Source organism: Salmo trutta, chromosome 35 (assembly GCF_901001165.1).
Source record: "Salmo trutta chromosome 35, fSalTru1.1, whole genome shotgun sequence".
In the NCBI taxonomy this organism is placed as follows: Eukaryota; Metazoa; Chordata; class Actinopteri; order Salmoniformes; family Salmonidae; genus Salmo; species Salmo trutta.
The window spans coordinates 39,864,238-39,891,262 of record NC_042991.1 but is presented as its reverse complement, the minus strand read 5'-3'; the positions used below and the strand labels follow the sequence as shown (position 1 = coordinate 39,891,262).

General features: G+C 44.9%; 1 protein-coding gene across 4 annotated transcripts in view; it reads left to right on the top strand.

Moving 5' to 3' along the window:
- Positions 1–3,808: 3,808 nt before the first annotated feature.
- Positions 3,809–27,025, top strand: part of LOC115175191 (HBS1-like protein) — a 64,266-nt gene continuing 41,049 nt past the window's right edge. Inside the window, exons 1-4 of one of the 4 annotated variants that reach the window (XM_029734436.1) lie at positions 3,809–4,175; positions 7,711–7,776; positions 12,041–12,169; positions 13,968–14,234. In XM_029734436.1, the coding sequence (XP_029590296.1) occupies positions 4,133–4,175; positions 7,711–7,776; positions 12,041–12,169; positions 13,968–14,234 (505 nt within the window). In that variant the 5' untranslated portion in view covers positions 3,809–4,132. Of the gene's footprint in view, positions 4,176–4,197; positions 4,223–7,710; positions 7,777–12,040; positions 12,170–13,166; positions 13,189–13,610; positions 13,620–13,967; positions 14,235–27,025 lie in introns of those variants that run through there. The other 3 variants (XM_029734437.1, XM_029734438.1, XM_029734439.1) reach the window with 3 other exon arrangements.

Genomic DNA, 27,025 nt, shown 5'->3' with positions numbered 1-27,025 from the left:
CTCAATATCAAATCATTTCTGGGTAAAAAAAGAAAGAAGAAGAAGTATCTTACTGTGATTGTACTGAGTAGTACACAGCTAGACTCCCTCACTTTGTTGATTGGTCCTGCACCGGGGCCTCCCACTCCTCTTTCTATTCCGGTTAGAGCCAGTTTGCGCTGTTCTATGAAGGGAGTAGTACACAGCGTTGTACGAGATCTTCAGTTTCTTGGCAATTTCTCACATGGAATAGCCTTAATTTCTCAGAACAAGAATAGACTGACGAGTTTCAGAAGAAAGGTCTTTGTTTCTGGCCATTTTGAGCCTGTAATCGAACCCACAAAATGCTGATGCTCCAGATATTCAACTAGTCTAAAGAAGGCTAGTTTTATTGCTTCTTTAATCAGAACAACAGTTTTCAGCTGTGCTAACATAATAGTAAAAGAGTTTTCTAATGATCAATTAGCCTTTTAAAATGATAAACTTGGATTAGCTAACACAACGTGCCATTGGAATACAGGAGTGATGGTTGCTGATAATGGGCCTCTTTACGCCTACGTAGATATTCCATTAAAAATCAGCCGTTTCCAGCTACAATAGTCATTTATAACATTAACAATGTCTACACTGTATTTCTGATAAATGTGATGTTATTTTAATGGACAAAAAAAAGTGCTTTTCTTTCAAAAACAAGGAAAATTTCTAAGTGACCCCAAACTTTTGAATGGTAGTGTCACGTCCTGACCATAGAGAGTTCTTATTTTCTATAGTAGAGTAGGTCAGGGCGTGGCTGGGGGGGGTTTATCTAGTGTGTTCAGTTCTATGTTGTTTTGTTTCTAGTTTATTTTTTCTATGTTGGGATTTTTGTATGATCCCCAATTAGAGGCAGCTGGTCATCGTTGTCTCTAATTGGGGATCATATTTAAGTAGTTGTTTTTCCCACCTGTGTTTGTGGGAGATTATTTTGAGTTAGTGCATGTTACACCTCTTTTGTCACGGTTTGTGTTTTGTTTGTAGTTTATTGTTTGTTTTTGTAAAGTTTCACGTTTAAAATAAAAGATGTGGAACGATACCCACGCTGCACTTTGGTCTCCTTCCTACGACGAACGTGACAGGGTAGCGTACACATATAGACCTAGTTAGTTATCCGGTGGTGGTGGTAACTTAGTAGTTATCTCATCATCCTCCTCCATTATCATCATCATCATCATCATCATCACCACCACTTTACATACCATTCAGCCAGGGCAGTGGGTGGGTGTTCGCACCAGATTGGCAGACACACTCAGTTTCTAAAGGGGTTTTGGCTAGATGGAGTTGGACAGAAGCAGGTTAGGAAAACTAAAGGACCAGGTTAGGAGAATTAGGTTAAGGTTAGGAGAACTAAATGAGTAGGTTAGGAGAACTAGGTTAAGGTTAGGAGAACTAGGTTAAGGTTAGGAGAACTAGGTTAAGGTTAGGAAAACTAAATGAGTAGGTTAGGAGAACTAGGTTAAGGTTAGGATAACTAAATGAGTAGGTTAGGAGAACTAGGTTAAGGTTAGGAGAACTAGGTTAAGGTTAGGAGAACTAGGTTAAGGTTAGGAAAACTAAATGAGTAGGTTAGGAGAACTAGGTTAAGGTTAGGATAACTAAAGGAGTAGGTTAGGAGAATTAGGTTAAGGTTAGGAAAACTAAAGGAGTAGGTTAGGAGAATTAGGTTAAGGTTAGGAAAAGGGTTAGGTTTAGCTAAAGTTCTACATGTGTCCCTGCCACGACTCAAACAGGCAACTTTTGGTCCATAGCTGTACTTTTTTCTAGTCACAACCGTCAAACGGGTGGTTTCCAGAAACACAGGCTGAAGCTGCATGAGCTCAGAAGGTGAAGTTTCCTTGGAAAAGGCTACAGAAAACGACCTTCACAGTAATGTGATGTTTCCTTGGAAAAGCCTACAGAAAACGACCTTCACAGTAACGTGGGGTTTCCTTGGAAAAGCCTACAGAAAACGACCTTCACAGTAACGTGAGGTTTCCTGTTTTTCATAAATGGAAAAAAAGAAAGAAAGATGGAGCTGTTTTTTAAAATGATTTGATGAGGGAATATAATTGTCTTTGGAACAGCTTTGATGTTAGAATATTTTCTTCTAATTTTTAATGGATCAAAGTTAAAGTAAATGTTGGTATTGTTGTTGGAATAGATGTATTGTAGCGTAGCCATAATGCTACTGAAGAGGTTTCACCCTACCGTATTTTAACGTTGCTCAGACAGTAAATCCGGTTTTATCTTACTCCATGCCAGGATTTCAGTTTAGGATTGGAGTAGTGAGACAGACCCTAGCTCTGCATTTAGAAGTAACTTAAACGACCATTTTAATTTAAAGAGGCTTTATTGGCATGGGATATATATGTTTACATTGCCAAAGCAAGTAAAATAGATCATAAACAAAAGTGAAATAAACAATAAATAAATAAAACAGTAAACATTACACTCACACAAAAATTCCAAAAGAATAAAGACATTTCAAATGTCATATTATGTCTATATACAGTGTCGTAACGATGTGAAAATAGTTAAAGTACAAATGGTAACGTCGATGTCACGTAGCAAGCTGCCTCACTGTAACCTCTCTGTTGTTTTGAACCTCTCAACAGCAGAACCCTCTACTCTACAGTCTGTGCAGAGGTGTGTATCCAGCCAGACATACTAGTTACAATGGGCTTGATCGACAGTGCAGGAGACTGCCGACTGACTGGTCTACAAATCACCTTGCGTCATAAATAACTACTCATTAGATCTACAAATCACCTGGCATCATAAATAACTACTCATTAGATCTACAAATCACCTGGCATCATAAATAACTACTCATTAGATCTACAAATCACCTGGCGTCATAAATAACTACTGATTAGATCTACAAATCACCTGGCGTCATAAATAACTACTGATTAGATCTACAAATCACCTGGCATCATAAATAACTACTCATTAGATCTACAAATCACCTGGCGTCATAAATAACTACTGATTAGATCTACAAATCACCTGGCATCATAAATAACTACTGATTAGATCTACAAATCACCTGGCATCATAAATAACTACTCATTATTATTGGTATCATCAGTCACCAATTACCCACAATGCTTCATGGATTTGTATGCTCTCTAAACGCGGCCATTGACTGGACGCCTACGTCTCTGCCCTAATAATGGGATTCGTTGTCCACAGAGCAGGAAGGCTTTTTCCTCTCTTCGGATTGGTGGAATTCCACACCAGGCATTATTCTGCACTGTTTTAGTTATAGTGGTGTCACGATATCTATGAATGTAAACACTTTTGCAGTAAAATAATATTTACACAACCGTCCATTTCACATATGGGGGGGGGGGGGACCTTAGAGATCAGGGAAAACAATGTTCGGTTCGGTTTAAACTCGGGTAGGGGTATCTACATAGGGTTTATGGCTCTAGGAAAGTCAAAAGATTGTCTATTATATTATAGATATTCGAGGCACCGCTCTAACAATGGAATTACATGTCCGAAAAGATGGAAGGAAGGCGAGATCACGTGGGACCATTCTAGCCAATGAGGGAAGATAAGAGTGTGAACAACAGGCCATAGAGATAGATAGTTGACTCCTCTTTGTCTCTGTACTATTACAGGGTCTGTGACAACACGGGTAGCGCCCTTGACGCAATTTCCATTTTAAAATAGTCACTGTGATTCTTCTTCACTGGCTGATTGCTCTCAACTCGTAGGAATCTTCACCCAGTTGAATACTTTAAAATAGTGGAAGCCCTCAATGACAATGCCCATGCTAAAACTAGTTTTAAACCATTAGGAGTCATCTATCTATCTCTATGACAAGAGGAACTCTAAAATAAAGTCGTCCATTCATAACAATCTAGTCATTACGATAATTCTATTCGATCAAATAATCTCACGTAGCAAATTAGTAATTATATATATATTTTTGTTGTTGTTGTTGACCAAATTAAAAAAAAAAAAAATTCATTGACCTCCATTCAAACTATTCCTCACTTCGTGGCCAGATTTCGAGCGGAGTAAAACCTCTCGCTTCGCCCATATGGACGCATGACATGTTACAACAAACGCTGTGATCCCCCAAAAACCCTCCTCTACACGGCCGAAAGGACAAGTTTAAGGCAACATGTCCCGGCACAGAAATGTCCGAGGATACAACTATGATGAAGGTTAGATTCTGTGAAAAGTGCTAGTGGTGACTTTTAGACACTCCGATGTAAAGGCCTGAACTAACACAACTTGTTATGTAGCTAGCGAGCTAGCTAACGTTAGCCGACTAGCTTGATAAGCGTCGATTTATTTTGCTGTCGTGTCCTATTTGGGCTGTTATATGTCGTAACATTAACATTAAAGGAATATATTTCAGAGAACTAAGTCTAACTATTTAGCTAATTTAACTAAAGCTACTCTATCGCCGGTATGTCTGAATATTATTGTTTTAGTTAGCTAGCTAGCTAGGCTAGTTAGCTTTTCAAGTTCCACTCACTGAAGCTGGCCAGTAGGATACTCATTAGTATCGCGATACGCATTAGTATCGCGATACTCATAAATATCGTGGCAAGGAAACAAACCATGAAACGTATTTAAAGCTGCACTATGTAGAAATACCTCCACCGTTTCCTGGTTGCTACATTTCTAATAGTTTGCCTTATTTCAGTTAATGTGGCAAAACAAGGGAGTATAATGTAGAGAATCATTCAACCATCTAAACGTTTGAGAAATCTATTTTCCATAACCAAAAGTATAGTATTTTCAGCTGTTTAGAGCTGGTGTACAAAATGTAAAAGTAAAAGAAGCAAAAACGAAACTTAAGAACAGGAAGCGTAAAATAGCATACATAGAACAGATCTACCCCTTCTTAGACTTGCTTTCGATGAGAATGACCGATCTATAACTCACATTTCTATGCGAATTTGGCCGAATTGCCCCAAAATGTTAGTTCTATACAGCGCATTCAGAAAGTATTCAGACCCCTTCCCCTTTTCCACATTTTTGTCACGTTACAGCCTTAATCTAAGTAAGGAGAAAAAAATGTATGCATTCACTACTGTAAGTCGCTCTGGATAAGAGCGTCTGCTAAATGACTAAAATGTAAAAAAAAAAAAAAAAAGGTAAAACTGTTAATTTAAAATTGATTAAATTATTATTATACCTCATCAATACAATACCTCATAATGACAAAGCGAAAACTTGCTGTTTATTATCAATGCATATTCACTTTAGAAATGACCTCGACTAACCTGTACCCCCGCACATGGACTCGCTACAGGTATCCTCTGTATATAGCATTGTCATTGTTGTGCAATTTTCTTGTTACCTTTTGATTTAATTACGTTTGTTTTACTTTACTTTATTTAGTAACTCTTTCTTGAACTGCGCAGTTGGTTAAGGGCTTGTAGGTACGCGTTTCACGGTAAGGTGATACACCTGTTGTATTCGGCTCGTGACAAATAAAATTTGATTTGAAATTCGGTTTGAAAACAGGTTTTTAGAACATTTTGCAAATTTATTACAAATAAAAGAACAGATACCATATTTACATAAGTATTCAGACCCTTTGCTACGAGACTTGAAATTGAACTCAGGTGCTTCCTGTTTCAATTGGTCATCCTTGAAATGTTTCTACAACTTGATTGGAGTCCACCTGTGGTAAATTCAATTGATTGGACATGATTTGGAAAGGCACACACCTGTCTATATGATGGTCCCACAGTTGACAGTGCATGTCAGAGCAAAAACCAAGCCATGAGGTCGAAGGAATTGTCCGTAGAGCTCTGAGACAGGATTGTGTCAAACAGATCTGGGGAAGGGAACCAAAAAATGTCTGCAGCATTGAAGATCCCCAAGAACACAGTGGCCTCTATCATTCTTAAATGGAAGAAGTTTTGAACCACCAAGACTCTTCCTAGAGCTGGCCGCCTGGCCAAACTGAGCAATCGGGGGAGAAGGGCCTTGGTCAGGGAGGTGACCCAAGAACCCGATGGTCACTCTGGCAGAGTTCCTCTATGGAGATGGGAGAACCTTCCAGAAGGACAACCATCTCCGCAGCACTCCACCAATCAGGCCTTTATGGTAGAGTGGCCAGACGGACGCCACTCCTCAGTAAAAGTCACATGACAGCCCGCTTGGAGTTTGCCAAAAGGCACAAAAAGCACTCAGACCATGAGAAACAAGATTCTTTGGTCTGATGAAACCAAGACTGAACTCTTTGGCCTGAATGCCAATAACATCTGGAGGAAACCTGGCACCATCCCTACGGTGAAGCATGGTGATGGCAGGATCATGCTGTGGGGATGTGTTTCAGCGGCAGTGACTGGGAGACTTGTCAGGATCGAGGGAAAGATGAACGGAGCAAAGTACAGAGAGATCCTTGATGAAAACCTCAGACTGGGGCGAAGGTTCACCTTCCAACAGGACAACAACCCTAAGCACACAGCCAAGACAACACAGGGGGTGGCTTCGGGACAAGTCTCAATGTCCTTGAGTGGCCCAGCCAGAGCCCGGACTTGAACCTGATTGAACATCTCTGGAGAGACCTGGAAATAGCTTTGCAGCGACGCTCCCCATCCAACCTGACAGAGCTTGAGAGGATCTGCAGAGAAGAACGGGAGAAACTCCCCAAATACAGGTGTGCCAAGCTTGTAGCGTCATACCCAAGATGACTCGAGGCTGTAATCACTGCCAAAAGGTGCTTCAACAAAGTACTGAGTAAAGGGTCTGAATACTTACATAAATGTAACATTTCAGTTTTAATTTTAATACATTTTCTAAAATGTCTGAATCTCTTTTTGCTTCCATCATTATGGGTATTGTGATGTCATTATGGGGTATTGTGATGTCATTATGGGGTATTGTGATGTCATTATGGGGTATTGTGTGTAGATTGATGAGGAAAAAAATACAATTTAATCCATTTTAGAATAAGGCTGTACCGTAACAACATGAGGAAGAAGTCAAGGGGTCTGAATACTTTCTGAATGCACTGTAGTTAATTGTTTATTTGCAGCATTCAATTCCAGCATTTTAATAAATGTATTAATTTCTTTCACTAATGTGTTATCATTTACACTGTCACGTTTCTTTTGTCTTAGTATGCTTAATATATATATATTTTTTATATGTGTATTTATTCGCTGACAGAATAATTATTCTCCTCTTTGACTAAGCAGTTCAAGGGATCTGCACTCCCAAAGTTGTGCTTGGTAGTTAGTTATCACTTCTCAGCAGCCAATGACTAGCAGTTTCTTACTGCCGATTTAAAAAATGGATGATTGGCATTTTTCCCCAGTCATTACTTAATGTAACAAATTCATGGTAATTCACGGTAACCTGGTAAACAGTTGATTTAGAAATGGCCGTTTATTTGCCGTTGCCCGGCTATTAAAAAGGACGGGCGGCTATTAGCAATTTAGTTTTAATTTTTACACTATAGTCATTATTCAATGTTAGGTGATTGTTTCATTATTGAAACATACTGTTGTGTATTCAGTCCACCAGTAAAGGCCTCGTACGAGCTGCCAGCCATCCAGGCAGAGTTGCTGACTAGGCCAAGTGATAGGCAGCCATTTCAATGAAAGCATACTGTGTGTGTGTGTGTGTGTGTGTGTGTGTGTGTGTGTGTGTGATTACGATGTGTGTTTATGTGGGACCTAGCTAGCTACCTGCCTCTGTTAACTGTACCACTTTCCCCTGGTGTTTCTGCAGACCTTGACGACGACGACATGTATGGACAGTCTGTTGATGATGACTACTGTATCTCCCCTGCTACAGGTCTGTCTGTCACACCAATCTAGTACTGTACACTAGTTCTTTATACTGTATCTCTCCTGCTACAGGTCTGTCACCCACAAAAATAACTATGTCATTAACTAATAAAACATATTTACATATAATAGAAACTTTGGTTTGTGGAGAATTCTTACTTAACTCAACCTTTTAATATCAGATCAGTCAATATGGAAGATGTCTAGTTTACTCAACATTATCATGGGGCGGCAGGGTAGCCTAGTGGTTAGAGCGTTGGACTAGTAACCAGCAGGTAGCCTAGTGGTTAGAGCGTTGGGCCAGTAACCAGCAGGTAGCCTAGTGGTTAGAGCGTTGGACCAGTAACCAGCAGGTAGCCTAGTGGTTAGAGCGTTGGACCAGTAACCAGCAGGTAGCCTAGTGGTTAGAGCGTTGGGCCAGTAACCAGCAGGTAGCCTAGTGGTTAGAGCGTTTGACTAGTAACCAGCAGGTAGCCTAGTGGTTAGAGCGTTGGACTAGTAACCAGCAGGTAGCCTAGTGGTTAGAGTGTTGGGCCAGTAACCAGCAGGTAGCCTAGTGGTTAGAGCGTTGGGCCAGTAACCAGCAGGTAACCTAGTGGTTAGAGCGTTGGACTAGTAACCAGCAGGTAGCCTAGTGGTTAGAGCGTTGGGCCAGTAACCAGCAGGTAGCCTACTGGTTAGAGCGTTGGACTAGTAACCAGCAGGTAGCCTAGTGGTTAGAGTGTTGGACTAGTAACCAGCAGGTAGCCTAGTGGTTAGAGCGTTGGGCCAGTAACCAGCAGGTAGCCTAGTGGCTAGAGCGTTGGACCAGTAACCAGCAGGTAGCCTAGTGGTTAGAGCGTTGGACCAGTAACCAGCAGGTAGCCTAGTTGTTAGAGCATTGGGCCAGTAACCAGCAGGTAGCCTAGTGGTTAGAGCGTTGGACTAGTAACCAGCAGGTAGCCTAGTGGTTAGAGCGTTGGGCCAGTAACCAGCAGGTAGCCTAGTGGTTAGAGCGTTGGACTAGTAACCAGCAGGTAGCCTAGTGGTTAGAGTGTTGGGCCAGTAACCAGCAGGTAGCCTAGTGGTTAGAGCGTTGGACTAGTAACCAGCAGGTAGCCTAGTGGTTAGAGTGTTGGGCCAGTAACCAGCAGATAGCCTAGTGGTTAGAGCATTGGGCCAGTAACCAGCAGGTAGCCTAGTGGTTAGAGCGTTGGACTAGTAACCAGCAGGTAGCCTAGTGGTTAGAGTGTTGGGCCAGTAACCAGCAGGGTAGCCTAGTGGTTAGAGTGTTGGGTCAGTAACCAGCAGGTAGCCTAGTGGTTAGAGCGTTGGGCCAGTAACCAGCAGGTAACCTAGTGGTTAGAGTGTTGGACTAGTAACCAGCAGGTAGCCTAGTGGTTAGAGCGTTGGGCCAGTAACCAGCAGGTAGCCTACTGGTTAGAGCGTTGGACTAGTAACCAGCAGGTAGCCTAGTGGTTAGAGCGTTGGACTAGTAACCAGCAGGTAGCCTAGTGGTTAGAGCGTTGGGCCAGTAACCAGCAGGTAGCCTAGTGGTTAGAGCGTTGGGTCAGTAACCAGCAGGTAGCCTAGTGGTTAGAGCGTTGGACTAGTAACCAGCAGGTAGCCTAGTGGTTAGAGCGTTGGACTAGTAACCAACAGGTAGCCTAGTGGTTAGAGTGTTGGGTCAGTAACCAGCAGGTAGCCTAGTGGTTAGAGCGTTGGACTAGTAACCAGCAGGTAGCCTAGTGGTAGAGCGTTGGACTAGTAACCAGCAGGTAGCCTAGTGGTTAGAGCGTTGGACTAGTAACCAGCAGGTAGCCTAGTGGTTCGAGCGTTGGACTAGTAACCAGCAGGTAGCCTAGTGGTTAGAGTGTTGGGCCAGTAACCAGCAGGTAGCCTAGTGGTTAGAGCGTTGGGCCAGTAACCAGCAGGTAACCTAGTGGTTAGAGCGTTGGACTAGTAACCAGCAGGTAGCCTAGTGGTTAGAGCGTTGGGCCAGTAACCAGCAGGTAGCCTACTGGTTAGAGCGTTGGACTAGTAACCAGCAGGTGGCCTAGTGGTTAGAGCGTTGGACTAGTAACCAGCAGGTAGCCTAGTGGTTAGAGCGTTGGGCCAGTAACCAGCAGGTAGCCTAGTGGTTAGAGCGTTGGACCAGTAACCAGCAGGTAGCCTAGTGGTTAGAGCGTTGGGCCAGTAACCAGCAGGTAGCCTAGTGGTTAGAGCGTTTGACTAGTAACCAGCAGGTAGCCTAGTGGTTAGAGCGTTGGACTAGTAACCAGCAGGTAGCCTAGTGGTTAGAGTGTTGGGCCAGTAACCAGCAGGTAGCCTAGTGGTTAGAGCGTTGGGCCAGTAACCAGCAGGTAACCTAGTGGTTAGAGCGTTGGACTAGTAACCAGCAGGTAGCCTAGTGGTTAGAGCGTTGGGCCAGTAACCAGCAGGTAGCCTAGTGGTTAGAGCGTTGGACCAGTAACCAGCAGGTAGCCTAGTTGTTAGAGCATTGGGCCAGTAACCAGCAGGTAGCCTAGTGGTTAGAGCGTTGGACTAGTAACCAGCAGGTAGCCTAGTGGTTAGAGCGTTGGGCCAGTATTCAGCAGGTAGCCTAGTGGTTGGAGTGTTGGGCCAGTAACCAGCAGGTAGCCTAGTGGTTAGAGCGTTGGGCCAGTAACCAGCAGGTAGCCTAGTGGTTAGAGCGTTGGACTAGTAACCAGCAGGTAGCCTAGTGGTTAGAGCGTTGGACTAGTAACCAGCAGGTAGCCTAGTGGTTAGAGCGTTGGGCCAGTAACCAGCAGGTAGCCTAGTGGTTAGAGCGTTGGACCAGTAACCAGCAGGTAGCCTAGTGGTTAGAGCGTTGGACCAGTAACCAGCAGGTAGCCTAGTGGTTAGAGCGTTGGGCCAGTAACCAGCAGGTAGCCTAGTGGTTAGAGCGTTGGACTAGTAACCAGCAGGTAGCCTAGTGGTTAGAGCGTTGGGCCAGTAACCAGCAGGTAGCCTAGTGGTTGGAGCGTTGGACTAGTAACCAGCAGGTAGCCTAGTGGTTAGAGCGTTGGGCCAGTAACCAGCAGGTAGCCTACTGGTTAGAGCGTTGGACTAGTAACCAGCAGGTAGCCTAGTGGTTGGAGTGTTGGGCCAGTAACCAGCAGGTAGCCTAGTGGTTAGAGCGTTGGACTAGTAACCAGCAGGTAGCCTAGTGGTTAGAGCGTTGGACTAGTAACCAGCAGGTAGCCTAGTGGTTAGAGCGTTGGACTAGTAACCAGCAGGTAGCCTAGTGGTTAGAGCGTTGGGCCAGTAACCAGCAGGTAGCCTAGTGGTTAGAGCGTTGGACTAGTAACCAGCAGGTAGCCTAGTGGTTAGAGCGTTGGACCAGTAACCAGCAGCTAGCCTAGTGGTTAGAGCGTTGGGCCAGTAACCAGCAGGTAGCCTAGTGGTTAGAGCGTTGGGTCAGTAACCAGCAGGTAGCCTAGTGGTTAGTGGTTAGAGCGTTGGACTAGTAACCAGCAGGTAGCCTAGTGGTTAGAGCGTTGGACTAGTAACCAGCAGGTAGCCTAGTGGTTAGAGCGTTGGGCCAGTAACCAGCAGGTAGCCTAGTGGTTGGAGTGTTGGGCCAGTAACCAGCAGGTAGCCTAGTGGTTAGAGTGTTGGGTCAGTAACCAGCAGGTAGCCTAGTGGTTAGAGCGTTGGACTAGTAACCAGCAGGTAGCCTAGTGGTAGAGCGTTGGACTAGTAACCAGCAGGTAGCCTAGTGGTTAGAGCGTTGGACTTGTAACCAGCAGGTAGCCTAGTGGTTCGAGCGTTGGACTAGTAACCAGCAGGTAGCCTAGTGGTTAGAGCGTTGGGCCAGTAACCAGCAGGTAACCTAGTGGTTAGAGCGTTGGACTAGTAACCAGCAGGTAGCCTAGTGGTTAGAGCGTTGGACTAGTAACCAGCAGGCAGCCTAGTGGTTAGAGCTTTGGACTAGTAACCAGCAGGCAGCCTAGTGGTTAGAGCGTTGGACTAGTAACCAGCAGGCAGCCTAGTGGTTAGAGCGTTGGACTAGTAACCAGCAGTTAGCCTAGTGGTTAGAGCGTTGGAATAGTAACTGAAAGGTTGCAACATCGAATCCCCGAGCTGAAAAGGTAAAAATCTGTCGTTCTGCCCCTCAACAAAGCAGTTAACCCACTGTTCCCCGGTAGGCCATCATTGTAAATAAGATTTTATTCTTAACTGATTTGTGACCCATTGTTGACATTCCCAAGCACTGTGATTGGCTCTTGAGTGATCCATTGTGTGTGTGTGTTCTGTGGTATCCATAGCGGCCCAGTTCATCTACTCCAGCAGGCAGGAGAGGCCCAACGTTGAGCCTCCCCTAGAGGAAGAGGAGATGGAGGAGGCCATACCCACCTCTCCCACCCTCACACACAACCTCAACCCCCTGGACCAAGGTACCCTTACCCCCACCACCCCCCTGGACCAAGGTACCCTTACCCCCACCACCCCCCTGGACCACCCTTACCCCCACCACCCCCCTGGACCACCCTTACCCCCACCACCCCCCTGGACCAAGGTACCCTTACCCCCATCACCCCCTGGACCAAGGTACCCTTACCCCCACCAACCCCCTGGACCAAGGTACCCTTACCCCCACCAACCCCCTGGACCAAGGTACCCTTACCCCCACCAACCCCCTGGACCAAGGTACCCTTACCCCCACCACCCCCCTGGACCAAGGTACCCTTACCCCCACCACCCCCCTGGACCACCCTTACCCCCACCACCCCCCTGGACTAAGGTACCCTTACCCCCACCAACCCCCTGGACCAAGGTACCCTTACCCCCACCAACCCTTTGGACCAAGGTACCCTTACCCCCACCACCCCCTGGACCAAGGTACCCTTACCCCCACCACCCCCTGGACCAAGGTACCCTTACCCCCACCAACCCCCTGGACCACCCTTACCCCCACCACCCCCCTGGACCAAGGTACCCTTACCCCCACCAACCCACTGGACCAAGGTACCCTTACCCCCACCAACCCCCTGGACCACCCTTACCCCCACCACCCCCCTGGACCAAGGTACCCTTACCCCCACCAACCCCCTGGACCAAGGTACCCTTACCCCACCACCCCCTGGACCAAGGTACCCTTATCCCCACCAACCCCCTGGACCAAGGTACCCTTACCCCCACTAACCCCCTGGACCACCCTAACCCCCACCAACCCCCTGGACCAAGGTACCCTTACCCCCACCACCCTCCTGGACCACCCTTACCCCCACCACCCCCCTGGACCAAGGTACCCTTACCCCCACCACCCCCTTGACCAAGGTACCCTTACCCCCACCAACCCCCTGGACCACCCTTACCCCCACCAACCCACTGGACCAAGGTACCCTTACCCCCACCACCCCCCAGGACCAAGGTACCCTTACCCCCACCCACAACCTCAACCCCCTGGACCAAGGTACCCTTACCCCCACCACCCCCTGGACCAAGGTACCCTTACCCCCACCACCCCCCTGGACCACCCTTACCCCCACCACCCCCCTGGACCACTCTATACCCCCACCACCCCCTGGACCAAGGTACCCTTACCCCCACCACCCCCCTGGACCACCCTTACCCCCACCACCCCCCTGGACCACTCCATACCCCCACCACCCCCCTGGACCAAGGTACCCTTACCCCCACCAACCCCCTGGACCAAGGTACCCTTACCCCCACCACCCCTTTGACCAAGGTACCCTTACCCCCACCAACCCCCTGGACCAAGGTACCCTTACCCCCACTAACCCCCTGGACCACCCTTACCCCCACCAACCCCCTGGACCAATGTACCCTTACCCCCACTAACCCCCTGGACCACCCTTACCCCCACCAACCCCCTGGACCAAGGTACCCTTACCCCCACCACCCTCCTGGACCACCCTTACCCCCACCACCCCCCTGGACCAAGGTACCCTTACCCCCACCACCCCCTGGACCAAGGTACCCTTACCCCCACCAACCCCCTGGACCACCCTTACCCCCACCACCCCCCTGGACCAAGGTACCCTTACCCCCACCACCCCCTGGACCAAGGTACCCTTACCCCCACCAACCCCCTGGACCACCCTTACCCCCACCACCCCCCTGGACCAAGGTACCCTTACCCCCACCAACCCCCTGGAAGGTGACTTTCAGCTGTAACATGATGCAACTCTTATTGCAACCCCTGAATGAACAGTGTGTGTGTCTCCACAGGCAAATTGTACTCGTGTCTGGACCAGATGCGCGCGGTGCTGGGTGATGCCGTGCCAGAGTCGGTCCTTACCCAGGCTGCCTTGCGGTGCGCCTTCGACCCTCAGAGAGCCTTGGATGCCGTTCTATCAGACGAGAGCGCCGGGCTGCCGGCCCCCCTGGACGCCAGAACCAATAACGACGAACCACTGCCGCAGAGAGCGAATAAGGAGACGGCAGTTGTACCAAGAGCCAATCAGGAAGCCTCAGCTGCACCACGACCAGAGAAAGGTATGTTTTTTTACTCGGACCAGGGCCCGGTTTACAGGGAATTTTAACGATACGTCTTTCCTACAACGGCTGAAGATCAGCTTTCTCAGTTCAAATCTTTCCTTAATTAACTATTTAAAAATATATATATGTTTAATCATTATTTCACAATATTGACGGTGGATCAGCTCCTAGAGATATTAACCTTAGTCTCGTGAACGCGCATCTCCAGTCTCACTGTCCCCAGGCTGACCACTTACAAATTCTCCTGCTGTTCTTCGCCCAGAGACAGCAGACACCCCATTCCACTTTCTGGCGGCTTTAGAGAGCCAATGGAAGCCTTAGAAAATGTCACGTTACAGCAGAGATGCTGTATTTTCGATAGAGATGCAACAGAAGGACAACAAATTGTCAGACAGGGCACTTCCTGTATGGAATCTTCTCAGGTTTTGGCCTGCCATATGAGTTCTGTTATACTCACAGACACCATTCAAACAGTTTTAGAAACTTTAGAGTGTTTTCTATCCAAATCTACTAATTATATGCATATTCTAGTTTCTGGGCAGGAGTAGTAACCAGATTAAATCGGGTATGTTTTTTTTATCCGGCCGTGAAAATACTGCCACCTATCCCAAAGAAGTTAATACCACCTACAGCTGCAAATATTGATTAGGTTTATTCTAACGCTTACCCAGTAATAATGCTCTGAATCACAGAGTTGACACATCGTTGCTCACGTTAGGCTACACGTCATGAATTGTATTGAGACCAATTAGACAAGTAGCCTACATGTAGCAATATGTCAGTATGGTTGAAATAGGCCCCCCACCTAGGCAGTGACAGTGCTGGCAACACTAGCTGCAGTAACCCATGGAGAGACGGAGGGAGGGGGTCACACTAGGACAATCAGAGAGCGGGTATATTATGGTGGCCCTGGTGGCACAATAATAAGCAAATGTGTGCTTGGGGAGATGGGTTGACAACGGGGGGAGCAGCGTGTGTGGGGGAAGAGGGGACGAGGGGTGTATCTGAACTCCCGTCAGCTAGGACGTGACATTGGTTAATCAAATCTCCCCATTCTTGCTCCGTGTCGCATGCCTTCTCAAACAGCTACAACTCTATATGCATTCACACATTCAACTCTTCTGTTGAGTTGGGCTCAGGGATGGAACAACTGTTGAACATCTGAGCTTGTGGTTTGTTTGTGTGCGTGTGTGTGTGTGTGTGTGTCTGTGTGTGTGCGTGTGTGTGTGTGTGTCTGTGTCGTGTGTGTGTGTGTGTGTGTGTGTGTGTGTGTGTGTGTGTGTATCCCACATCTGTTGGTAAGGGGTAAAGATGTTAGGGACAAAATAGGATGAATCACAATTGTTTTCTAAAATGTAATTTTTGTAATGTCGATCCTGGTTAAAGGTTAATACTCATATTGTTTGTTAATTGTAGAAATAAATTAAGATATGCAAGATTTTTTTAGTATGTACATTGCCTTCAGAAAGTTTTCAGACCTCTTGACTATTTCCACAATTTGTCACGTTACAGCCTTATTCTAAAATGGATTAAATAAATACATATCCTCAACAATCTACACACAATACCCCATAATGACATCACAATACCCCATAACGACATCACAATACCCCATAACGACATCACAATACCCCATAACGACATCACAATACCCCATAACGACATCACAATACCCCATAATGACATCACAATACCCCATAATGACAAAGTGAAAACATTTTTTTTTGCTAATTTATTACAAATACAAACAAATACCTTATTTACATAAGTATTCAGACCCTTTGCTATGAGACTCGAAATTGAACTCAGGTGCATCCTGTTTCCATTGATCATCCTTGAAATGTTTCTACAACTTGATTGGAGTCCACCTGTGTTAATTCAATTGATTGAACATGATTTGGAAAGGCACACACCTGTCTAATATAAGGTCCCACAGTTGACAGTGCATGTCTGAGCAAAAAACCAAGCCATGAGGTGGAAAGGAATTGTCCGTAGAGCGCCGAGACAGTGTCGAGGAACAGAAGGAACAGGGAAGGGTACCAGAAACAATTTAAACAGGCCTATTTCTTATTATTTGTATCATGAATATGAATTGTGAGGGCAGACATTTTTTTATACTAAAGCAGTAGACCATTATGGCCTCACTAAAGGCTTCCGTCATCCAGAAGTTCTACTGAAATCAGGACTGGTTCTCTCGCAGGTTAGTAAGAAGGGCCTTGTTCCCTTTATTCAGATTACAACCTCTCACTTTCGGTTATTTGAAAATGAAATCATCTCCAATATATCGTTATCTTTTTAAAACCATAGAAAGTTGGTTGCAAATTTCAATTTACTCCACCAGTAAAGACAGAACAAATATTACAACAAATATTAGGATTAAACTCAAATATACTAATTGATTAAAAAAAATCAAAATAATAATAGTCTTTGTAAATAATATCATAACAGGTACTGGTGCAGTTATGTTACACATGCAGCTAACAAACATATATATATATGGAAATGTCTGCTCTACCCAAAATTACAACCAACGAATTGCAGCATTACAGCAGAAATGGAAGAGACAAGTGGAAGGGGGACAAAGTAAGGAACTTGTCTGTCGGAACCAGAATTAAAGACCATCATTGGTTAAAGAAATCTGTGATAAATAAAAAAAATATTCCAGTTTCATTTAAGGACCAAACAATGTACAGCTGTGACATGTAGATTGCAAAATAGTAGGGAATAGATTTTCAATGTACCGATTCCATGGCACAACTGGTACACAAAACAACACTGGATTCAAACCTTTGTTTTCAAGTAACATTTGTAGAATAATAGTGAAGACATCAAGGAAAGAGAATGTCAAGAGTGTGCAAAGCTGTCATCAAGACAAAAGGGGGTGGCTACTTTGAAGAATCTAACATCTAAAATATATTTTGATTTGTTTAACACTTTTTTTGGTTACTACATGATTCCATGTGTTATTTCATAGTTTTGATGTCTTCACTATTATTCTACAATGTAGAAAATAGTAAAAATAAAGACAAACCCTGGAATGAGTAGGTGCCAACTTTTGACTGGTACTATATGTGTGTTGTTGTTAATTTTTTGAGATTTGAGATATGAAATGTAGGCTATGACTCAACTCTAGAATAGTTAATTTCGTTTTCATGCCAATGGTTCGTTTTCTGACTGTTTTATTGGTTCCATTGCTCCAGGCAAGCTCAATCAAGCTCAGATAAAGTATTTGAAATAGTATTCAAAGGTCTGGTTGTCAAACAGCAGAGAGGTTCAGTTTGAAATTAAAAGTGCTTGTTAAAGAAACTAGGGATGCAAATTTCGGTCAAATTTGGTTCCGACTAACTGACCCTCATTAACCATTCAACAAACGGTTATATATTTTTTTCAAACAGTAAAAGGACGTGACCAACAGAAAATACTGTCAGAGATCTGTATATAATGACAAGATGCTTGTGTTTCAGCCCTAACAATGGGAGTCGTCCGAAGGTGGGAAGGCAGGCGACAATTAGGCCCAAAATAAGCCCATAGAAACGCATTGGATTTATTTCGGAGAGAGTGAAACCTCTCGCTTTGTATCTATCCTCTAGTTCATTATACTGCCTCTAGTTCATTATACTGCCTCTAGTTCATTATACTGCCTCTAGTTCACATTCCATTATACTGCCTCTAGTTCATTATACTGCCTCTAGTTCATTATACTGCCTCTAGTTCATTACACTGCCTCTAGTTCATTATACATTATACTGCCTCTAGTTCATTATACTGCCTCTAGTTCATTATACATTATACTGCCTCTAGTTCATTATACTGCCTCTAGTTCACGTTCCATTATACTGCCTCTAGTTCACGTTCCATTATACTGCCTCTAGTTCACATTACATTATACTGCCTCTAGTTCATTATACATTATACTGCCTCTAGTTCACATTACATTATACTGCCTCTAGTTCATTATACTGCCTCTAGTTCACGTTCCATTATACTGCCTCTAGTTCACATTACATTATACTGCCTCTAGTTCACATTCCATTATACTGCCTCTAGTTCACGTTCCATTATACTGCCTCTAGTTCACATTACATTATACTGCCTCTAGTTCATTATACATTATACTGCCTCTAGTTCACATTACATTATACTGCCTCTAGTTCATTATACTGCCTCTAGTTCACATTCCATTATACTGCCTCTAGCTCACATTCCATTATACTGCCTCTAGTTCATTATATATTATACTGCCTCTAGCTCATTATATATTATACTGCCTCTAGCTCACATTCCATTATACTGCCTCTAGCTCACATTCCATTATACTGCCTCTAGTTCATTATATATTATACTGCCTCTAGCTCACATTACATTATACTGCCTCTAGTTCACATTCCATTATACTGCCTCTAGTTCACGCTCCATTATACTGCCTCTAGTTCACATTACATTATACTGCCTCTAGTTCACATTACATTATACTGCCTCTAGTTCACATTACATTATACTGCCTCTAGTTCACATTACATTATACTGCCTCCAGCTCACGTTCCATTATACTGCCTCTAGTTCATTATATATTATACTGCCTCTAGTTCATTATATATTATACTGCCTCTAGTTCACGTTCCATTATACTGCCTCTAGTTCACGTTCCATTATACTGCCTCTAGTTCATTATATATTATACTGCCTCTAGTTCACGTTCCATTATACTGCCTCTAGTTCACGTTCCATTATACTGCCTCTAGTTCACGCTCCATTATACTGCCTCTAGTTCACATTACATTATACTGCCTCAAGTTCACATTACATTATACTGCCTCTAGTTCACATTACATTATACTGCCTCTAGTTCACATTCCATTATACTGCCTCTAGTTCACATTCCATTATACTGCCTCAAGTTCACATTACATTATACTGCCTCTAGTTCACGTTGCAAACTGGAGGGTGACGGTAGGCAGGGGTTTTGCCTCCGAATGGGAGGCGCGCTTTTCGAGTTGAGATTGAGAAATACATTTCTTTTAAATCGTGGCCACCAAAGTTTTTAACACACAATTGAATTTAGAATTGTTATTTGTTGCGGAACGACGGTTTATAAAAGCAGGTTTCACTCCAGTGAGGAGCCATTCTGGCGCTGTCTGAGAAGTGACAAACCAGAAAGCGTGGATAGATGGCAGCATTCGTGCAGAACTGAAAGCGCGAACCACCCCATTTAACCATGGCAAGGTGACTGGGAATATGGCCGAATACAAAAAAGTGTAGTTATTCCCTCCGTAAGGCAATCAAACAGGCAAACCGTCAGTACAGAGACAAAGTGGAGTCGCAATTCAACGTCTCAGACACGAGTCGTATGTGGCAGGGACTCCAGACAATCACGGACTACAAAGGGAAAACCAGCCACGTCACGGACACCGACGTCTTGCTTCCGGACAAGCTAAACACCTTTGCATACCGCTCCAATAGATCCACAGACGATGCAAACGCCATCACACTGCACACTGCCCTATCCCATCTGGACAAGAGGAATGCCTATGTAAGAATGCTGTTCATTGACAATAACTCAGCATTCAACACCATAGTACCCTCCAAGCTCATCATTAAGCTTGAGGCCCTGGGTCTGAACCCCACCCTGTGCAACTGGGTCCTGGACTTCCTGATGGGCCACCCCCAGTTGGTGAAGGTAGGAAACAACACCTCCACTTTACTGATCCTCAACATAGGGGCCCCACAAGGGTGCTTGCTCAGCCCTCTGCTAAACTCCCTGTCCACCCATGACTGCGTGGCCACACGCACCTCCAACTCAAACATCAAGTTTGCAGACGACCACAACAGTAGTGGGCCTGATTATCAACAATGACGAGACAGCCTACAGGGAGGAGGTGAGGGCCCTGGGAGTGTGGTGCCAGGAAAATAACCTGGAGCTAATCGTGGACTTCACATCGACGGGACCTTGGCGTACACATCACTGAAATGGTCCACCCACAAAGACCGTATGGTGAAGAAGGCGCAGCAGCGCATCTTCAACCTCAGGAGGCTGAAGAAATTTGGCTTGGCACCTAAAACCCTCACAAACATTTACAAATTCATAATTGAGACCATCTTTTCGGGCTGCATCACCGCCTGGTACGGCAACTGTACCGCCTGCAACCGCAGGGCTCTCCAACACATCACCGGGGGCAAACTACCTGCCCTCCAGGACACCTACAACACTCGATGTCACAGGAAGGCCAAAAAGATCATCAAGGACAAGAACCACCTGAGCCACTGCCTGTTCACCCCGCTATCAGGTCAGTACAGGTGCATCAAAGCTGGGACCGAAAGACTGAAAAACAGCTTCTATCTCAAGGCCATCAGACTGTTAAACAGCCATCACTAGCCGGCTACCACCCGGTTACTCAACCCTGCACCTTAGAGGCTGCTGCCCTCTATACATAGACATGGAATCACTAGTCACTTTAATAATGGAATCACTAGTCACTTTAATAATGTTTACATTCTGCTTTACTCATTTCATATGTATATACTGTATTCTATTCTACTGTATCTTAGTCTATGTGGCTCTGACGTTGCTCGTCCATATATTTATATATTCTTAATTCCATTCCTTTACTTTAGATTTGTGTGTATTGTTGTGAAATTGTTAGATATTACTGCACGGTTGGAGCAAGAAACACCCGCAATAACATCTACTAAACATGTGTATGTGACCAATATAATTTGATTTGGTAGGACATTCCTCTCTTCAAACTAGGCCCTTGAGCTCCTCTGGTGCTGCCTGATAGGTGGTAGGATATTCCTCACCTTTCACCTTTCGACACGACCCCTCCCCCCGACGACATCGTACGAGCCAATCAGAAGAAAGCCTTCACCCCGAGTAGAGGTTGCTAATGAAGTGGACTGCCTGTTGCTAGGTTACCTCACATGTTCTAGGGAGTAGGGTAAAGACCCCTAGACGCTGATCTGGGGTCAGTTATGCATTTTCACCACTAATGGTTAAGGTTATTGCTTGAGGAAGGGGAAGCTGATACTAGATGTCCCTACGTAGGGGAAACTTCACCCTGGAGGTGCTACGGAAGTGGACTGACTGACTATAGGCTGCCTCGTACGCTAAGCAAGGAACATGGATTCATGGATTCAAGCACAACAACATGGATACATTTGAACATCTTGGCCATGGTCTGTCATAATCTCCACCCGGCACAGCCAGAAGAGGACTGGCCAACCCCTCATAGCCTGGTTCCTCTCTAGGTTTCTTCCTAGGTTTTGGTCTTTCTAGGGAGTTTTTTCCTAGCCACCGTCCTTCTACACCTGCATTGCTTGCTGTTTGGGGTTTTAGGCTGGGTTTCTGTACAGCACTTTGAGATATCAGCTGATGTAAGAAGGGCTTTATGAATACATTTGATTTGATACTCGGCAGTTGTAGGTTTAGAAAAGAAAGTGAATTTCCCAAAACTGCTCTTTTGAAAGTATTCTGAGAATTTTATTGAGAGAGAGAGAGAGAGAGAGAGAGAGAGAAAGAAAAAAATATTTGGATTGTGTGTTTTTTTGTAATTAGGAACAGAGGCTTTTTGTTGGATTTTTGTCTATAATTCTAGCATATTTTTCAGTGTGAATCTCTTTTACGGTAGCTCTTTTACGGTAGCTCTTTTACGGTAACTCTTTTACGGTAACTCTTTTACGGTAACTCTTTTACGGTAACTCTTTCACGGTAACTCTTTCACGGTAACTCTTTCACCGTAGGTATTTTACGGTAGCTCTTTTACGGTAGCTCTTTTACGGTAACTCTTTTACGGTAACTCTTTCACGGTAACTCTTTCACGGTAACTCTTTCACGGTAGGTATTTTACGGTAGCTCTTTAACGGTAGGTCTTTTACGGTAACTCTTTTACGGTAGCTCTTTTACAGTAGCTCTTACGGTAACTCTTTTACGGTAGCTCTTTTACGGTAACTCTTTTACGGTAACTCTTTTCAAGAAAGATAAGAGAAATCATGTTCAGAAGGAAAGAATAGTGATATAGGCTAGAGGGGGTTGTACAGCTGGAATTGGAAATATGCATCTGTTAACCTTTGTTCTGGCTCACCACCTGTGTGTGTGTGTGTGTGTGTGTGTGTGTGTGTGTGTGTGTGTGTGTGTGTGTGTGTGTGTGTGTGTGTGTGTGTGTGTGTGTGTGTGTGTGTGTGTGTGTGTGTGTGGTGTGTTTGGAGGGGGAGACGTTTGAGTTTACAGGACACCTGGAGTTTTTCCCATGACTGAACACACACACACAATTGTTTCACTAACCTTGTCGGGACACAATTTATAACCATTCAAAGTCCTATTTTCCCTAACCTTAACCCTAAACCTAATTCTAAACCTAATTCTAACCCAGACACTAATTCTAACCCTAAACCTAATTTTAACCCTGACACTAATTCCAACCCTAAACCTAATTCTAACCCTGACACTAATTCTAACCCTAAACCTAATTTTAACCCTGACACTAATTCCAACCCTAAACCTAATTCTAACCCTGACACTAATTCTAACCCTAAACCTAATTCTAACCCAGATACTAATTCTAACCCTAAACCTAATTTTAAACCTAATTCTAACCCAGATACTAATTCTAACCCTAAACCTAATTTGAAACCTAACCCTAGCTCCTAACCCTAAACCCCCTTGAAATAGCATTTGACCTTGTGGGGGACCAACAAAATGTCCCCAGTTGGTCAAATGTTTGTTAGTTTACTATTCTAGTGGGGACTTCTGGTCCCTACAAATATAGTAAAACATGTCCACACACCAATGGTTTAAAAATACTTTAAAGTACTACTTAAGTCGTTTTTTGGGGTATCTGTACTTTACTATTTATATTTTGTGTGTGTAGCTGGTGTAGAGTGTCATGCGCAGGACAGCAGATATGAGTGATCAACGTATTTACTCAAGTATTCACAAATACAACACAATATACTGAGCCCACAATAATGGACCGTATACAAGACAAACAATTTGCTTACCTCCCTAATAAATCCACAGACGACACAATCGCAATCACACTGCACACTTCAATAAATTCCTAAAGAAAATAATGTACTTTTTACTCCTTACATTTCCCCTGACAACCTAAAGCACTCGTTACATTTTGACAGGAAAATGGTCCAATTCACACACTTATCAAGAGAACATCCCTGGTCCTCCCTACTGCCTCTGATCTGGAGGACTCACTAAACAGAGAACATCCCTGGTCATCGCTACTGCATCTGATCTGGAGGACTCACTAAACAGAGAACATCCCTGGTCATCCCTACTGCCTCTGATCTGGAGGACTCACTAAACAGAGAACATCCCTGGTCATCCCTACTGCCTCTGATCTGGAGGACTCACTAAACAGAGAACATCCCTGGTCCTCCCTACTGCCTCTGATCTGGAGGACTCACTAAACAGAGAACATCCCTGGTCATCCCTACTGCCTCTGATCTGGAGGACTCACTAAACAGAGAACATCCCTGGTCCTCCCTACTGCCTCTGATCTGGAGGACTCACTAAACAGAGAACATCCCTGGTCATCCCTACTGCCTCTGATCTGGAGGACTCACTAAACAGAGAACATCCCTGGTCATCCCTACTGCCTCTGATCTGGAGGACTCACTAAACAGAGAACATCCCTGGTCATCCCTACTGCCTCTGATCTGGAGGACTCACTAAACAGAGAACATCCCTGGTCATCCCTACTGCCTCTGATCTGGAGGACTCACTAAACAGAGAACATCCCTGCTCATCCCTACTGCCTCTGATCTGGTGGACTCACTAAACAGAGAACATCCCAGCTCATCCCTACTGCCTCTGATCTGGAGGACTCACTAAACAGAGAACATCCCTGGTCATCCCTACTGCCTCTGATCTGGAGGACTCACTAAACAGAGAACATCCCTGGTCATCCCTACTGCCTCTGATCTGGAGGACTCACTAAACAGAGAACATCCCTGGTCATCCCTACTGCCTCTGATCTGGAGGACTCACTAAACAGAGAACATCCCTGCTCATCCCTACTGCCTCTGATCTGGTGGACTCACTAAACAGAGAACATCCCAGCTCATCCCTACTGCCTCTGATCTGGAGGACTCACTAAACAGAGAACATCCCTGGTCATCCCTACTGCCTCTGATCTGGAGGACTCACTAAACAGAGAACATCCCTGGTCATCCCTACTGCCTCTGATCTGGAGGACTCACTAAACAGAGAACATCCCTGGTCATCCCTACTGCCTCTGATCTGGTGGACTCACTAAACAGAGAACATCCCTGGTCATCATCATTGGCCTTAAGGACTCACTCTGGGTGATCAGATCTCTGTCTCTGTGATCAGGCCTCTCTCTCTGGGTGATCCTCTCTGGGTGATCAAGCCTCTCTCTCTCTGGGTGATCAGGCCTCTCTCTCTGGGTGATCCTCTCTGGGTGATCAGGCCTCTCTCTCTCTCTCTCGGTGATCAGGCCTCTCTCTCTCTGGGTGATCAGGCCTCTCTCTCTGGGTGATCAGGCCTCTCTCTCTGGGGGATCAGGCCTCTCTCTCTGTGATCAGGCCTCTCTCTCTCTGGGTGATCAGGCCTCTCTCTCTGTGATCAGGCCTCTCTCTCTCTGGGTGATGTGTGTGTGTGTATTTGAAATGTTTTGACTGTTTTAAGTACTCACATAATTATTTTTCAGAGTACTCCAGAACTGGAATGGAAAAATATATATTTTTAGAACACAAAGCCCACACTGGAATTTGTTTTTGCACAGTGTGCAACAATGCCTCGTTTATCATAACCATGACAGATAACGCATCTGTCTTATTCAGAGTTATTATCAGAGTGAACATTTTGAAACAGGTCTCAATTGGGCGAGTTAAACAACATTTTGTAGCTTGTGTGTCATATCAGATACGTTTTTAATAGGTATTTATTTCTGTAGGTTTACGGGGAGCCGTCAGAAGGCAGTCGAGTGAGACGCGAAGGGGAAAGGGAATTTAGGAAGAACGACTGTGATGCCTGGCATCATGCAAAATGCACATCTACAAATGTAAACGCTAGAGTCAAAGCAAGTTAACTTTTGTCAAGACAACATAACAAAAAACTGTAGGCACAACAGTTCACTTTGCCCGTTCAGGCAAAATAACATTCCACCAAATAGTTTTTACAGTATTTAGAAAAAGAAACATATCTGGTTAAAGATTGGAGTACGGGATCCCTACTGTGTGTGTTAACTCGTGTGTTTATGTGTGTGTGTTTGTGTGGAAAGTGTGTGTACTTGTGTGTGTGTGTGTGTGTGTGTGTGTGTGTGTGTGTGTGTGTGTGTGTGTGTGTGTGTGTGTGTGTCTCTATGGTGTTGTTTTCTCATGGACCACAACAAGGTGTGGGGCAGCTGAGCTACCATGGGTTTCCACCCGTTAATTCACTCTAGAAAACATTCTTCACCACTAAAACCAGCTTAAACCTACATGCTACCAGGTCATAAACCTGACTACCAGGTGGAAAACCTGACTACCAGGTGGAAAACCTGACTACCAGGTGGAAAACCTGACTACCAGGTGGAAAACCTGACTACCAGGTGATAAACCTGACTACCAGGTGATAAACCTGACTACCAGGTGGAAAACCTGACTACCAGGTGGAAAACCTGACTACCAGGTGGAAAACCTGACTACCAGGTGGAAAACCTGACTACCAGGTGATAAACCTGACTAACAGGTGGAAAACCTGACTACCAGGTGATAAACCTGACTAACAGGTGGAAAACCTGACTACCAGGTGATAAACCTGACTACCAGGTGGAAAACCTGACTACCAGGTGGAAAACCTGACTACCAGGTGATAAACCTGACTACCAGGTGATAAACCTGACTACCAGGTGGAAAACCTGACTACCAGGTGGAAAACCTGACTACCAGGTCATAAACCTGACTACCAGGTCATAAACCTGACTACCAGGTGATAAACCTGACTACCAGGTCATAAACCTGACTACCTGACTATTCTGTGGAGGTTTTGTGTGCGAGGGCGACGATATCTACATTAAAGTGTGTGTAGCCTATGTCCATCTGTCTATAACTAGCTGTATGTCCAGCTGTCTATAACTAGCTGTCTATAACTAGCTGTATGTCCAGCTGTCTATAACTAGCTGTCTATAACTAGCTGTCTATAACTAGCTGTCTCTCTAGCTGTATGTCCAGCTGTCCATCTCTAGCTGTATGTCCAGCTGTCTCTCTAGCTGTATGTCCAGCTGTCTCTCTAGCTGTATGTCCAGCTGTCTCTCTAGCTGTATGTCCAGCTCTCTCTCTAGCTGTATGTCCAGCTGTCTCTCTAGCTGTATGTCCAGCTGTCCATCTCTAGCTGTATGTCCAGCTGTCTCTCTAGCTGTATGTCCAGCTGTCTCTCTAGCTGTATGTCCAGCTGTCTCTCTAGCTGTATGTCCAGCTGTCCATCTCTAGCTGTATATCCAGCTGTCCATCTCTAGCTGTATGTCTATGCTTTTCAGACAGTGCTAACGTGGTTTGCTGCAGGAATGCAAATGTCACAGCACACACACACACACACACACACACACAATTCCTGATCACTTTGCTCTTCTCCTCTCTCTCTCTCTCTCTCTCTTTTCTCTCTTCACCACCTACGTAGGAAAAAGTGATTGTGCGTCAATCACCAGGCCGTCGTCATTGGTCTCTGTTCTGCAGTCTTGGTTTTGCAGATAGATGCAGGTGTTGCATTCCTTGTCGCAAGCTTTGACATCATCCCTCAAGGCACATTTCTCAATGCAAACTCATCGACAAGTAGCAAG